Below are 16408 nucleotides of genomic sequence, written 5' to 3' on the forward strand. Positions count from 1 at the left end.
GGATCACTTGAGGTCAGGAGTTCGAGACCAGCCTGGCCAACATGTTGAAACTCTGTCTCTGCTAAAAATACAAAAATTAGCCAGGCGTGGTGATGGGCACCTGTAGTCCCAGCTACTTGGGAGGCTGAGGCAGGAGAATTGCTTGGACCTGGGAGACAGATGTTGCAGTGAGCCGAGATTGTGCCACTGCACTCTAGCCTGGGGGATAGAGCAACTCTGTCTCAAAAAACAAACAAAAAAAAAGGGTGCAGTGTGTTTAAACTTCTGGAAAGGAGACATTATCATTATTGGCAATTATATTGATGGTGATGGTTTACTGGCTTTTAAGCACTGTGCTCATGCTTCACATGTACTTAGTTATTCAATTTTAACATACTCCTTTATCTTTTTTTTTTTTTTTTTAAAGACAGAGTCTTTCTCTGTCACCCAGGCTGCACTATAGTCGCATGATCTCAGCTCACTGCAACCTCCACCTCCCAGGGTCAAGCAATTCTCCTACTTCTGCCTCCCGAGTAGCTGGGATTTCAGGTGCGCGCCACCATACTCAGCTAATTTTTGTATTTTTAGTAGAGTTGGGGTTTCACCATGTTGGCCAGACTGGTCTCGAACTCCTGACCTCAGGCAGTCTGCCCGCCTCGGCCTCCCAAAGTGCTGTGATTACAGGCGTGAGCCACCGTGCCTGGCCTACTCCTTTATTTTCTCACCAAAAAAGTAAAAATAAAAATAAGAAAGAAGTCCTCACTTGAGAGCTGAATAAACTGAGTCTTGGGTAGAGTGGGTGAAATGCTTCGCTCAAGGTCTCACAGCAGGGTCCAGGTGGAGCTGGAACACTAACGCCCACTGCCGAGGCTGTACCACCTATGCTTTCCCTTTCGCAGCCCTGAATGCTTGGTCTTGGTCGCATCCAAACTTGGCCCATCCTGTGGTCAAGCACATGAACTGAGCCCACGTGGCTGGCAATCTGGGCTCTACTGCTTACTCTTGGCAGTAACCTCCCTGGACAAAGCCAGCCCTGAGGGCATCTGGTCACACCACACTGGGGCCTGGGGCATTGGTGCCTTTGAGCTGGACATCTTTGGTCTCAGAGGACTTGTCTAGGGCCCCAAATTCCCTCTTGTTTGCTCTAGGGTGTTGGACACATTATGATGGCTTCCATGTGTGAAAGTGCCTTGCAGGGCACTGACAGTGTAGAAAGCTTTTTCATGGGTGTAATCTTTTTTTTTTTTTCTTCAGAGATGCAGTCTAGCTCTGTCACCCAGATTGGAGTAGGGTGGTGCGATCCTGGCTCACTGCAACCTCTGCCTCCCAAGCCCAAGCAATTCTCCTGCCTCAGCCTCCCGAGTAGCTGGGACTACAGCAGTGCACCACCACGCCCTGCTATTTTTTTGTATTTTTAATAGAGACGGGGGTTTCACCAAGTTGGCCAGGCTGGCCTCGAACTCCTGACCTCAAGCAATCTGCCCGCTTTGGCCTCCCAAATTCCTGCGATTATAGGCGTGAGCCTCCACGCTTGGCTCATGGGTGTAATCTTATTTCTTCTCCACAACAACACAAGGAGGTGCTGAGGACTGATATTCATACCCATTGTTCAGACGAAGATATTGAGACTCAGATATCAAGGGAGGCCAAAGCTGTGTGGCCAGAAAGAGGCAGGGAAGGACTAACCTTTACCTTTTTCCACTGCTTCACATATGGCTGGTTTTCTTTGTGCTTGGCATCTTCTCGTTTTAATTTCACCCTCTGTCCCTGTCCCAGGCCCCACTGACAAACACCAGCCCACAAACACTCCTGACTCCCAGCTCTCCCTCCGATCCACAGCAAACAAGCAGCCCAGCTTGCGAAAGCACCCACAGGTGAAAGCCATGCACCGCATAGGAAGGAGGGTCGAGGAAAGTGAATTAAACTGCTGGCAGGGCCAAAAATTCCACTGAAAGAGATGATTAATGGTGAGACACCAGGGTCTAAAGCTGAGGGTAAACTCAACTGGAAATTATTTGCCTGGGAAGGATAGGATCTAATTATCAAGATTTTTGACTCAGCGCTTTGCATTTGTTTTCAAAGTTGTTTGAAGTGACTATTTTGTTTTCTGTTGATACCATCTCTTGGATGGGGGAAGGGCAGAGGACCGGATCCTCCCAAAGCTTGCCTGAAGGAAGCAGTTGATAGTTCTGATCCAACACATGGTAATGTCCCCTGTGTCCTGGGCATGTGTGTCTTCTCATTTGACCCTTGCTGCAATTCTACCAGGTGGGCTTTTGTATCTCCTTTTTAGAGGACACTTGGGCCTTGAGAGGCCCTGTAGGCCCTACCTCCTTAGCTGGGTTTGAAGTGTATTTGCTGAATACCTGAGACTTCATTCATTCTCTAGCAAATTATGTCTCAGAAATACACCAGTCAGAAATAGGTTGAGTGGCTCCAGAGCCAGAAGACCTATATTCAAATTCTGGCTTTGTTTCTTACTAGCAGGTAATCCTGGACAAGCTACTTAACTTTCTTGTGCTTTGAATAAGGATCATAATAATAATAGATAACATTTACAAAGCCCTTAGAAGAGTGCCTGGCAGATGGTGAGCCCTATAGATGGTAGCTATTATTCCTGGGCATTAGATACCAATCTTTATTAATGAAGAAGTCTAGATATGAAGAGTTGGAGTAAGTAGACCAAGTTTACACCACTGGAAGGTCTGAAAAAGTGACAGGTCACCTGGCACCCTCTGCCTGCAGTGGCAGTTAAGAGCACAGGTTTGAAAACAAGGCTGACTTGGGCTCAAGCTCAGCTCTGCTACTTACTGGCTCCATGATCTTGGGCAAGTCAGTTAACAACCTTGATCCTCAGTTTCCTTATCTGTAAAATGAGTGTACTCATATCTTCTATTTTTGTTGTTGTTGTTTGTTTGTTTTTTGAGACAGGGTCTTGCTCTGTCACCCAGGCCATGGCCCACTGCAGCCTTGATCTCTAGGGCTCAAGTGATCCTCCCACCTCAGCCTCCTGAGTAATTGGGACCACAGGTGCAAGCCACCATACCAGGCTAATTTTTTAATTGTTTGTAAAGATGGAGTCTCACTATGTTGCCCAGGAAGGTCTCAAACTCCTGGGCTCAAGCCATCTCCCACCTCTGGCCTCCCAAAGTGCTAGGATTACAGATGTGAGCACTGCCCCCAGCCTCCCTTGTAGGGAACAGGCGTGAACGTGTTTAATATGCCCAGCATACAACACAAACACTAAGGCAGTCAAGCCGGGTGCCTGGCCCTCCTGGGCACCCTTCCCGGCAGCCCTGGCAGTGAGCAGAGCTGGGACATGACCACGCCCCAGCATCAGCTTTTAGGAAGCAGATTCTGGCTGAGTCATTCAAACGGACTGGACTTCACTGCAACTCCCTTGGAAAATGTGGGTTTGATTCAAGAGCCTGTACGTCTGAAAGGTCATTTCCAGAGGCCAGTGGGGCACTGGGAGTGGAGAGGGGAGCAGTCACCCGGCCTGCCTTTTTGCTGGGGCATTTCTGTTTATCAGTGATATCCGTGACTGTTGCAGAAATGTCCCAAACAGCCTCGCTTTGTATCACCGTTTCCACTTGCCCAAAGTGCCTTTCTCCTAGAACCTGTTTGGCAGCATCTTCCTGGAACGATAGGGCAGCCAGGGTTGAAAAGCCAAAGTCAGCGACACTCCCGGAGAGAGGTCCACCTGATGGGCCCTGTGTCCCTGTGCTCCCCCAGGTGTCTCTCAAGTCCTGAGGACAGAGGCGTCTCTGCCGGCCTTTCTCAGAACCTTCTCTGCCCCTTGTTGATAGTAGAAATTAGCTGGCTCCTGGTGGCTGCCAGGCTGCCTGCCAGGGAGGAGCAGTCACTGCTCACATGCCAGCTGCCCCAGGGAACCTCAGAGGCCTGGAATGGAGCCATGTGGAAGAAATATTCCACCAGGGCGGTCCCAGCCTCACCGGGCACTTCCTCCAGTCACAGGGGCCCTGCCCTCCGGGGCTCCACAGCCTGGGAACACCCTGGGGGAATGCAAGGAGGCTGCCCTGGTGTTGTAATAAGAAATCATCTAGCTGGGCACGGTGGCTCATGCCTGTAATCCCAGCACTTTGGGAGGCCGAGGTGGGTGGATCACCCGAGGTCAGGAGTTCAAGACCAGCCTGGCCAACATGGTAAAACCCCATCTCTACTCAAAATACAAAAAGTAGACAGGCATGGTGGCGCATGCCTGTAGTCCCTGCTACTTGGGAGGCAGGAGAACGGCTTGAATCCGAGAGGTGGAGGTTGCAGTGAGGCGAGATTGTACCATTGCACTCCAGCCGAAAGAAAGAAGGAAGGAAGGAAGGAAGGAAGGAGGGAGGGAGGGAGGGAGGGAGGGAGGGAAGGAAGGAAGGAAGGAAGGAAGGAAGGAAGGAAGGAAGGAAGGAAGGAAGGAAGGAAGGAAGGAAGGAAGGAAATCATCTGATAGTTTTCATTTATTAGTCTTACTGTGTGCCAGGCCCTGGGCTGGGCACTTTGTATTCATTCTTTCATTTAGTCATTAAAGCAGCCCTAGTAATCATACTTATATGAACTTATGAAGTCCAATTTACTCCAGTCATGGAGAAATTACTACGTAGTAGGCATTGTAGGGGGAATAACAATATTAATAATACATAGTCTCAGCCTTCAAGGCATCACCCTCTGGTCTTAATCCTCCAACTCTGGAAACTAATTGCTGTTTGTCTCTTTTGACCAGGGTTTGAATCCCAGCTCCATCACTTACTAGCTGTGTGACCTCTAATAAGTTGCTTAACCTCTCTGTGTCTTGGTTTCTTCCTCTGTAACTGGGAATGACCATAATAGAACTTATCTGTTAGAGTTGTGAAGATTAAGTAAGAGAATCCATGGGAAGTACTGGGAACAGTGACTCTGTTCAGAGCACTTAATAATAAGTGCTAGCCATGTATGGGTGTGGTTTAGGGGTGTGTGAAATGTTAGGCACAATGGCAGATGAATTCATTTGGGGCTTTATATATCTCAAAAGAAAGGAGGCATGACTCCAAGATCTAGAAAAGGTGAAGAAGTATTTCTGAATGGGAGATCAAATGTAGACTCCTGGCTGAACCTAGAGATCTTATTGTTCTATTTTGTCTACTGAAGAGCTAAGTTACTCAGGGAGCTTTTGTAGACAGCTCCCTCACTTTTCCTGAGGCCATTTCAGAAAAACACAGCAATCTAACTGTTCAGGACTTGGGAGCACGTCATAAAGCTTATGTTCCATAAGTCTGGGGGAAAACTTCGAGATTATCTATCTCACCTGAATGCATCAGTTTATATATGAGGGACTCTGAGCTTGAGGGTTCAGCCTTGTATTTTCCCAAGATGACAGCTCAAAGGAAGAGACGTCACAGATGTGAAAGTCCAGTCAGAGGGGCTGGGCCGACATCTGTGCTTTTCCCTGCAGGATTTTTAGGATCAGTGAGATGGTGTGTATTTGGAAGCATTTCAAATGTGTTACCATCATGTTACTTCCGTGGGCACCTAGTGTTATTGGTTGGACTAGTCAGAATTCTCCAGAGCAGCAGAAGCAATGGGATGTGTGTGCATGTGTTTGTGTAGAGACAGAAAGAGAGATTTTAAGGAACTGGCTCATGCAGTTGTGGGGGCTATCAAGTCTGAAATTTGCAGGGCGGGCCAGCAAGCTGGAAATTCACATAAAAGTTGATGTTGCAATCTCCAGTCTGAATTCCACAGCTTAGAAACTCAGGCAGGGTTTCTACGTTCGAGTCTAGAGGCAGAATTTCTTCTCCAGGAAACCAGTTTTTGCTCTTAAGACCTTCAACTGTTTGGATGAGGCCCATCTAAATTATAGAGGGTAATTTTGCTTTACTTAAAGTCAACCAGGTGTAAATGTTTATCACATCTACAAAATATCTCTACAGCAACATCTGGACTTATTTTTTTTTTTTTTTTTTTTGAGATGGAGTCTCGCTCTGTTGCCCAGGCTGGAGTGCAGTGGCGCGATCTCGGCTCACTGCAAGCTCCGCCTCCCGGGTTCATGCCATTCTCCTGCCTCAGCCTCCCGAGTAGCTGGGACTACAGGCGCCCACAACCGCGCCCGGCTAATTTTTTGTATTTTTAGTAGAGATGTGGTTTCACCGTGGTCTCGATCTCCTGACCTTGTGATCCGCCCGCCTCGGCCTCCCAAAGTGCTGGGATTACAGGCGTGAGCCACCGCGCCCGGCCCATCTGGACTTATTTTTGACCAAACAACTAGACACCATAGCCTAGCCAACTTGACACATAAAATGAACCATCCCAGCTGACCACTGGCACAGATGTAGCAAGTCAGTCTCAGGAGTCCTGATGTCTTTCAGGCCTTTTCTTTTTTTTTTTTTTTTTTTTTGAGACAGGGTCTTGCTCTGTCACCCAGGATGAAGTGCAGGGGTATGGCCACTGCAGCCTTGACCTCCCAAGCGCAAGCAATCCTCCCACCTCAGCCTCCTGAGTAGCTGGGACTATTCAGTAACTGGTGCATGCCAGTATGCCTGGTTCATTTTTAAATATTTTGTAGAGATGGGCCTGGCATGGTAACTCACGCCTGTAATCCCAGCACTGGGAGGCCGAGATGGGTGGATCATTTGAGGTCAGGAGTTCGAGACCAGCCCTACCAAAATGGTGAAACCCCCGCCTCTACTAAAATACAAAATTAGCCGGATGTGGTGGTGGGTGCCTGTACTCTCAGCTACTCGGCAGGCTGGGGCAGGAGAATCACTTGAACCCAGGAGGCGGAGGTTGCAGTGAGCCGAGATTGCACCACTACACTAGATCCTGGGTGACAGAGTGAGATTCCCTCTCATTTAAAAAAAAAAAAAAAGATATTTTGTAGAGACAAAGTCTCACTATGTTGCCCAGGCTGGTCTTGAACTCCTGTACTCAAGCGATCCTCTGGCCTTGGCCTTCCAAAGTGTTGGGATTACAGGTGTGAGCACCACACTGGGCCAGGCATTTTCATTAAGGGTCTGACACACTGGCTGGCAAGTGAAAAGCAAAGGAAATGGTTCTGTGCAGGAGGGCGGGCGGTTTGACTAAGAGAGCTGTTCAGTTCTCCTGGAAACCTTGTTCGGAGGCTGGCATTGGGGTTAATTACTGCAGTGGTGACCTCCGCAGAACTGAGTGAGAGGCAGGCGTAGCTAATCGGAAAACAGGAAATGTCCCGAAGAATGACTTGAGCCCTTGAGCACACTCAGAGTGTGCCCTGCATTTGAGTCAGTTGTTATGTTCTGGGCTGAAAGTATTTGATTTCTTTCCATAGGAAGAAACAGTCATCTTCATAAAATTAGATGCTGAAGCCAGGTTGGGGGATAGGTAATGTGGAGAAAGGAGAGGGAGTTTCCTGTTATTCAATCTGATGTTCAGTGCCTGCAGTTTTAACCTTTTTTTTTTTTTAAAGAGGTAGAATCAAATAATTGACTAATATAAATATGTGACTGGCTGTTGATAAGAAAAATAATTTAACTACTTTCTTTTTTTGGCCTGATGTGTTTATGTGTGAGAATAGGTTTTCAATAAAAGATAACATATACACATTTTGAAAAACATCAGAGCCTCCGTCTTGGAAGAGATTGAGCTGGGTTTCTCCAGAAGGGTAGGAGCCAATGCCAGCCCCTTAGTTTTTCCTTGTTAGCTAGGGAAATGGGAGGTGCAGTGGTTAAATGCATGGGCTCAGGAGTCATACTAGACCTGGTTAGAAGACTTCGTCCTAGCCCTGTGATCTTTGGCAAATTACCTAAGCATTCTGGGGCTCTCTTTGCTTGTCTGCAAACTGAGGATAATAACAGCGCCTACCTCATAGGCTTGCCAGGAGGATTCAATGAAATGATGCATGTGAAGGGCATGTGAAGGGCATAGCAGCCCGGGCGCGGTGGCTCACGCCTGTAATCCCAACACTTTGGGAGGCCAAGGTGAGCAGATCACTTGAGGTCAGGAGTTGGAGACTAGCCTGGCCAATATAGGGAAACCCAGTCTCTACTAGAAATATAAAAATGAGCTGGGCGTGGTGGTACACACCTGTAATCCTAGCTACTCAGGAGGCTGAGGCAGGAGAGAGACTGTAGTGAGCCAAGATCGCGCCACTGCACTCCAGCCTAGATGACAGAGTGAGACTCTAACTCAAAAAAAAAAGGTGGGGGGATTAGCAATGCCCAGCCCGCAGTGAGCGTCCCCTAGGGGTAGTACCGTTAGCATCAGCCTCACACGGTGAGTGCCAGGAGCTGCAGGAAGTTCTGGTTGAATAGCTCCACCTGGTCTGTGGTCAACTGGCATCTGCCTGGACTCAGCCATTCCCCTTTGTTTTCAACACACAATTGAATCGTGTGTTCAGGAACATGCGATGGGAGAATTGTTGGGCCACTTGGATTTTCCTCATGGGTTATAAACTTTTTGAAGTCATAAAATCCAGTTTCTAATACCCTCCACCTTTAAATACTTATATCGGCCAAATGAAGCTTAGCCTGGTACTTGAGGCTTCACAGTGAGACCATAACCTTCCCACAAAGCCCAGTTGCCCCCTACCCACTTCTACACTCTTTGGTTCCAGCCAGTTGGGTCCTGGAGTGTCCCCAGATGTGACGTAACTGGTTCTCCCTCCTCCATGCCTGATCCACCCACCCTATTGCATCTACTGGAGTGAGCTAGTCTTCTGGTGCCACATTTCCAACCCCTCATTGTCCTCGAATTCTCATCTAGTTCAGCCTCTGCTTCTGTGCACACAGCCTGAAGTCATCTTTCCTCTGAATTTGCCTGTGCATCGATACCCCTCTGATAGCAACTGTAGTCCTTTCTCTATCAGTCCCCTATAGCCACATTTCCCCTCCCCACTAGACCCCTTGAGGGCAGGAACCATGTCTTGGGTATTTTTGTGTCTCCTATAGTGCTCAGCTCAGTGCCCGGCAAGCACCATTTCACAAACATTTGTTGGGTGGAAGAATGAAGGAGCTGACTAATGTTTGCGGAAGAACTCACTCTGAACCATTTCTGTGGGCTAAGCTCTGAGGTCTCTTGGCCTGAGCTGACCAGTCATTATTTCTGTTTATTCCCCCTCTGACAGGCAGGAAGGAACTTCAGGATGAGAATGAGACAGGCAGGAGCATGGTGGAGATTTTTGCTATTTCTTTTCTTTTCTTTTCTTTTCTTTCTTTTCTTTTTTGATGGAGTTTTGCTTTTGTTGCCAGGCTGGAGTGCAATGGCACGATCTGGGCTCACTGCAACTTCCGCCTCCCAGGATCAAGGAATTCTCCTGCCTCAGTCACCCGAGTATCTGGGATTACAGGTGCCCACCACCATGCATGGCTAAATTTTGTGGTTTTTGTAGAGATGGGGTTTCACCAGGTTGGCCAGGCTGGTCTCGAACTCCTGGCCTCAGGTGATCCTCCTGCCTCAGCCTCCCAAAGTGCTGGGATTACAGGCGTGAGCCACTGCACTTGGCCTGTAGAACTTTTTTCTTTTTTTTTGGAGATGGGGTTTCGCTCTGTTACCCAGGCTAGGGTGCAGTGGCTCAATCTCGGCTCACTGCAACTTCTGCCTCCTGGGTTCAAGCAATTCTCCTGCCTCAGCCTCCTGAGTGGCTGGGACTACAGGTGTCCACTGCCATGCCTGGCTAATGTTTTTTGTATTTTAGTAGAGACAGGGTTTCACCATGTTGCCCAGGCTGGTCTCGAACTCCTGAGCTCTGGCAATCCACCCGTCTCGGCCTCCCAAAGTGCTAGGATTACAGGCTTGAGCCACCATGTCTGGCCAGCCTGTGGAACTTTTTAAGACTAAGAACTATCTTACACTCTTCTGTTTCCTGTTACTGGCACGCCGTGGATGCTTAATAAATGTTTGTGAATGAATGAATGAACAAATGAATCTTTTCACACTCCCCATCTGCTGACTCTGGAACAATCCTGTCCCTCCTGAGGGCAGAGAGGATCCGTGGTCCCAGGCTCGGCGTCAAGGTAGCTTGCAGCGAGTCTTCCATGCACTCTGTTTCCCAGGTCAGGAACCAGGTTTGGGACTCGCTTCATGTTGACAAGTGCTGTTTTTTTCTGTGATCTACCTGGAGCCCTTGTCCCTGCCTTGGCTCCCTGGTTGGAGTCTTGGGGACTTGGAGACTGGAATTTTGCTTCAGTGCCATCTTTCAGTGATGCAAATCCTACCCCAAGCCCGGGTGCTCAGTTTCTATCGCACTATTTGCTGCCTTCTCCTTGCTTTCCCTTCTTGCTGGGACTTCTTGGAATCACCTATCTTCTCTCTTGAAGGACTGCCATGGTCTCAGGATCCAGATCCACTCCTTTGTGACTCAGTTCTCCACCCCCCAAGCCCCGGTTATGGGAGCAGGGGTAGTGGTAAGGTAGAGGGAGATTGGTGGAACTATTTCATGCTTGTTGAATGCAGGGATTCCTAACCTTTTTCAAGGTCACTAACACATTTGAGAATCTGATGAGAACAATGAGCTCTTTCCTCCAAGAAAATTCACAGATGCAATATTTTGTGTATGAGAGCAAATAATCTTGGAGAGTTTCAGGATACCCTGGAAAGTGACCATGAACTTCCTTACGGACATTTTCCAAGATGCCAAGCCCGTCACACATGTTATATTTATGCATCTTCATTATCCAGCATTTCCGACAGCTTCCAATAAGGCACTGTGGTCTGGTGGCAAACATGCACACACACAGAGTTTGGAGCCAGAGGGATGTAGTTCAAAATCTGGCTCTGTTTCCTTATTAGTTTTGTGATCGAAGGCAGGTTAACTACTCTCCATTTTCTTAGCTGAGAAAGGGGAATGACCACGTTTACCTCGAAGAATTGTCTCAATGGTTAGAGACACTGCGGTAGAATGCACAGCCTGGCACCTAGAGATGATTCTGTAGAGGGACCAGCTACAATTACACATAGAAACCATTTTGTCCAATTCTATTTAAGTTAAAAATTCTTTGCATGTCTCCTCTTTCTCTCAAGAGCACTTTATTATACTGTAACCAGAGAGGAGGATTGGGAGTTTCTGTTAGAGAAGGAGAGGGATGGGTGGGGTCAAAATGGAAGTGTGGGAGGGGAAGTTTCAGGACAGCTTCTAGGGGACCTCAGAGTCAGATGCAGTGAGGGGCTGTGTAGGTCACATAGAGAGAGCACAGGCAGAACCAGCCAGGATAGGTCTGGGCACAAGCCGACAAGTAGCGTCATGCTGAAGCTTAGGAAGGGAAACCATTGGGCTGTGTGTTGCCCTCTCAAGTGGAAAAGTTAATGCTTAGCAGAGTGAGGGCCATGACTCACAGCCTTACTATGCTGAGGTCTTGGAAGAATGAGGTGGTTAGTCCCACAGGCAGCTGTGTGCTGGGAGCCAAAGCAATGTGACATTAGCTAAACAAAACCCACTACCTCCTACATTCCACAGCAGTAAAGGAGAAGCAAAGGCTGAGGAGTGATTCAAAGTATGGCCACCAATGTGAGACTGCCTGGGTCTCAAATCCTAGCAGGACCATTTATTAACTGGGTGACTTAGTTGTTTTTTGTTTTGAGACTGAGTCTCGCTCCATCTCTTAGGCAGGAGTGCAGTGGCACGATCTCGGCTTACTGCAACCTCTGCCTCCTGCGTTCAAGTGATTCTCCTGCCTCAGCCTCCCGAGTAGCTGGGATTACAGGCACCCGCCACCACGTCTGACTAATTTTTGTATTTTCAGTAGAAATGGGGTTTCACCATGTTGGCCAGGCTGGTCTCAAACTCCTGACCTCAAGTGATCTGCCTGCCTCAGCCCCCCAAAGTGCTGGGATTACAGGTGTGAGCCACCGCACCCAACCAACTGGGTGACTTTGAATGTTACTCAGCTTCTCAGTTTCCTTAGCTGTGAAAGGGGGATGAAAATAGTAATTACTTACCTCCTAGGGTTTTTACTTTTTATTTTATTTTTATTTTTTGGACAGGGTCTTGCTTTGTTTCCCAGGCTGGAGTGCAGGGGTATGATCTTGGCTCACTGCAGCCTTGACCTCCTGGGCTCAAGGGATCCTCCCACCTCAGCCTCCTGAGTAGCTGGAACTATAGGCATGTGCCACCACACAGAGCTAATTGTATTTTTGTAGAGATGGGGTTTCATTATGTTGCCTACGCTGGTCTTGAACTCCTAGGCTCAAGCAATCCTCCCACCTTGGCCTCCATAAGTGCTGGGACTACAGGCATGCACCACACCACCTCACCTGGCTCCTCCTAGGCTTTTAAGATTAGATGAAGGCCGGGCGCAGTGGCTCACACCTGTAATCCCAGCACTTTGGGAGGCTGAGGCAGGTGGATCACTTGAACTGGGGGTTTGAGACCAGCCTGGACAACATGGCAAAAGCCCATCTCTACTGAAAAAACAAGCAGAAAAATTAGCTGGGCGTGGTGTGTGCACCTGTGGTCCCAACTACATGGGGAGCTGAGGTAGGAGGATCGCTTGAGCCGGGAGGCAGAGGTTGCAGTGAGCTGAAATAGCGCCGCTGTACTCCAGCCTGGGCGACAGCATGAGACCCTGTCTCGAAAAAAAAAAAAAAAAGGTTAGATGAGATAATGCTTACAAAGTATTTTGTGCGCAAAGATTAGCTTTTATTTGGGTAGGTATTTGAGGACTTGGGGACCCAAGAGAAGCCTCTGCTCTTTGGACATTGCTACAAGGAAACTTTAAGTACTTGCTTAAAGTTGAATTACTCGCGTGCTCATCCAGGTGGGGTACTGTCCAGGCTCAGACACAGAGAAGAAAGATCTTATGTCTGCAGAAAAGATGGCCTCAGAGAAAAGGAAGCCCCAAATTATCTGTGAGTCCTTGTACCGAAGCCTATGGGAGGGAGTCCAGCTTGATACTGGAGCTGTGCTGGCATCTTAGCACACTCAGAAGCAGCATGAGCTTCAAAGCTGAAATTCCAGGTTTAAAGCAGGGCATCACTGCCAGGTGTGAGCTCAGATAAATGTCTTAACTCTTTGAGCCTCAATATCCTTGCCTATAAAATAGCAATATCAGCATCTCAGAGTTTAGCTTTGTTGGCTTCTTTCTACAGCAATCCGGAGATGCAGAGGCTCTGGGTAGCCTTGGTGAGGGAAGGGCAGAACATCACATCCCTTAACTCCATGTAGACCTGGAGATGGGAAAATCTTGTAGACCAGAAAAGGCCATTTCATTTGGAAAACTGTGATTCAGGTAAACCTCCATCCTAAGCAGATGAATGGGGAAATGTGGGCGCAAGTAGGCCTTTGGGTAATGTTCTTAGAATAAATGAATGGCCCATGCTCTTTAATTTTTTATAAATGATTGCTGTCTCTTCCTTTATCTCTTTTGCAGATGAGAAAAAGAAAACAAAGAAAGTTGATAATGAATTGAACCCTGTCTGGAATGAGGTGACTTCATCATTTTTTCAACTTTGTTTTAATAGATAAGTTATCTCTGCTTGTCCTATCTTTGGGTAAGAGGTTATCTCTTCCCTTTGGAAGGAGAATCTCTACATTTCACCCCCACCCACTCCATTTCCCTTTGTGTTCACCAAGAGAGCAGGGCAGTTCAAGGACAGTAGCTTACCAGCGACCATCTTCTGTACAGCAGTGGCATGGCGAGGGAAGCCTGGACTGGCAAGGGAGTTGAGTTCTTACCAGGCACCGCCATGAGCTTGCTATGTGGGCTTGGTCCACTTACACTGCATATCTGGGGCACATGTGTAGAGCAAGGATGGGATTAGATCATCTCCAGAGTCTCAGAAGGAAGGCCTCATAATTAAAAACATATCTGCATGTGACAAATCAAGAGTATATCACATGATTCTCTGTGTGTCCAGCTGGGTAATGACATATATTGTTTTTATGTTGATAAAAGCGATGTCCAATATACTTCATGTGGAAATTTTTGGAAACTTCAGTTAATCATTAAAAAATTAACTTGGGTCCCACTGTGTAGAGGCACCTACTATTAACATCTGTGATGTATCACCAAGTGTTTATTGGAGGAATGTATTTAATAAAATCTGACATCTGATACACAAACTAGCATCATATAGCAAATGATTTCCTCTCCTACACTTTCTTACTATTATATCCTGAGCATATGCCCATATCATTCAATTCAAAAGTATTTTAATGACTGTGTAATATTCTACTGAAGATATATAACTTATTTACCTCCCCCAGCTGTTGACCTTATATCTATTTTAGAAGTGTTTCAGTGTTTAATATTTTCACAAATATGTGAAACAATTTAATTCTTCCCACAGAATAGGATTTTCCTACTCTCTCTCTCTCATTTTTTTAAACCACCCAATTATTCATGAAACTTTAACTTTTTAATAGTTGATGGCCAGCTCCATTGTGTTTTTCAAAAGCTGAGTCAAACCTCCCTGGACAAGAGCAGTAATGAATGTCTTTGTTATTTTCACCAAGTCACCAGGCCATGAAAGCTCCCCTCCACCCACCCATCTTTCTCTCCCAACTAGTTTCAATCTCTGTAAGATACGGACTAGACCCTTACCTTTTTTTTTTTTTTTTTTTTTTTAATTTTTATTTTGAGACAGAGTCTCCCTCAGGTTGGAGTGCAGTGGCATGATTAAAGCTCAATACTGCCTTGAATTCCTGGGCTCAGGTGATCCTCCCACCTCAGCCTCCTGAGTAGCTGGGACCACAAGCACGCACCACACCCCAACTAAGTTTTTTTGTAGAGATGGGCTTTTGCTGTGTTGCCCAGGTTGGTCTTGAACTACTGAGCTCCAGTGATCCACCTGCTTCAGCCTTCCAAAGTGCTGGGATTACAGGTGTAAGCCATTGCGCCTGGCTAGACCTTTTATCCTTGAATGAAGTGAAACAAAAAACTTTTTAATGCCTTGGTTTTTTTGTTTGTTTGTTTGTTTTTGGGGGGGGATTGAGACAGAGTTTCACTCTTGTTGCCCAGGCTGGAGTGCAGGTTGCTCACCGCAACCTCCGCCTCCCCGGTTCAAGCGATTCTCCTGCCTCAGCCTCCTGAGTAGCTGGGATTACAGGCATGTGCCACCACGCCCAACTAATTTTGTATTTTTAGTAGAAACAGGGTTTCTCCATGTTGATCAGGCTGGTCTCGAAGTCTCGACCTCAGGTGATCCACCCACTTGGCCTCCCAAAGTGCTGGGATTACACGTGTAAGTCACCAAGCCTAGCGTTTTTTATTTTTTATTTACTTATTTATTTTTGAGACGGAGTCTCACTATGTTGCCCAGGCCGAAGTACAGTGGCGAGATCTTGGCTCACCGCAAGCTCCGCCTCCTGAGTTCTCGCCATTCTCCTGCCTCAGCCTCCCAAGGAGCTGGGACTACAGGCGCTCGCCACCACGCCCGGCTAAGTTTTTGTATTTTTAGTAGAGACGGGGTTTCACCGTGTTAGCCAGGATGGTTCGTGATCTGCTTGCCTCGGCCTCCCAAAGGGCTGGGATTACAGGCGTGAGCCACCGCGCCTGGCCCTTTTTTTTTTTCTTTTTTTTAAATTAAAAAAAGACAGGGTCTCGCTTTGTCACCCAGACTGGAGTGCAGTGGTGCAATCACATCTTACTGCAGCCTCGATCTCCCGGGCCCAAACGATCCCCCTGCTTTAGCCTCCTGAATAGCTGGGACTACAGGTATAAGCCACCATGCCCAGCTAATTTTAAAAAACGTTTGTAGAGATTACATCCTGCTATGTTGCCCAGGCTGGTCTTGAGTTCCTGGGCTCAAGCCATTTTCCCATCTTGGCCTCCCAAAGTGCTGAGATTACAGGCGTGAGCCACTGGACCAGCCTTTTTAGTGCCTTTCTGAAACGCCCGGTAGGTCTCAGGCAGGTTGAGAGGGAATTCCACTTATCTGTAATTTCTCCAGAACCCAGAACACAGTCAGCTGGACTACAAGCTCCATGAGAGCAAGAGACCCCTTGGGTTGGTCGCTGCGGATTCCTAGTACCTGACACAGAGCTCTAAGAGTAAACATTTATGTGAGAGTGCTTCCTACTTCAGATTTTGAATCATCCCAACTCGTCTCTTTATATTTGAGATCAAGCCACATGACCAAGGGCAGAGAGAGAGGTGCTCTCCTGTGAGTTGCCATGTCCTCTGCAGGGAATCAGCCATCTTATTCCATTTTGTTTCCAACATTTTTTTTCCCTTTCCTTTCGTATTCCAGATGTACTTATCAAGTAAACTGTTATATAATTGAAACCAAACACAAATGAAATGTCAACCCCAAATCCACTGGGATTGCTGGTGGCGGGTGTGTTCTTTTTTTTCTTTTTTCTTTTGAGATGGAGTTTTGCTCTTGTTGCCCAGGCTTGAGTGCAATGGTGCGATCCCGGCTCACTGCAACTTCCACCTCCCGGGTTCAAGTGAGTCTCCTGCCTCAGCCTCCCAAGTAATTGGGATTACAGGCATGTGCCACTACGCCTGGCTAATTTTGTATTTTTAGTAGA

The 16408-nt window shown here is 47.4% G+C and overlaps 1 protein-coding gene across 4 annotated transcripts in view; it reads left to right on the forward strand.

Annotated features, from left to right (window-relative positions):
- Positions 1 to 16408, forward strand: part of LOC105480142 (myoferlin) — a 172915-nt gene that overhangs the window by 12311 nt on the left and 144196 nt on the right. For all 4 annotated transcript variants that reach the window (XM_011738667.3, XM_011738672.3, XM_011738655.3 and 1 more), the window contains exon 2: positions 13305 to 13360. In XM_011738667.3, the coding sequence (XP_011736969.2) occupies positions 13305 to 13360 (56 nt within the window). The remainder of the gene's footprint in view (positions 1 to 13304; positions 13361 to 16408) is intronic.

The sequence above is a fragment of the Macaca nemestrina genome, chromosome 9 (assembly GCF_043159975.1).
Source record: "Macaca nemestrina isolate mMacNem1 chromosome 9, mMacNem.hap1, whole genome shotgun sequence".
Lineage (NCBI taxonomy): Eukaryota > Metazoa > Chordata > Mammalia > Primates > Cercopithecidae > Macaca > Macaca nemestrina.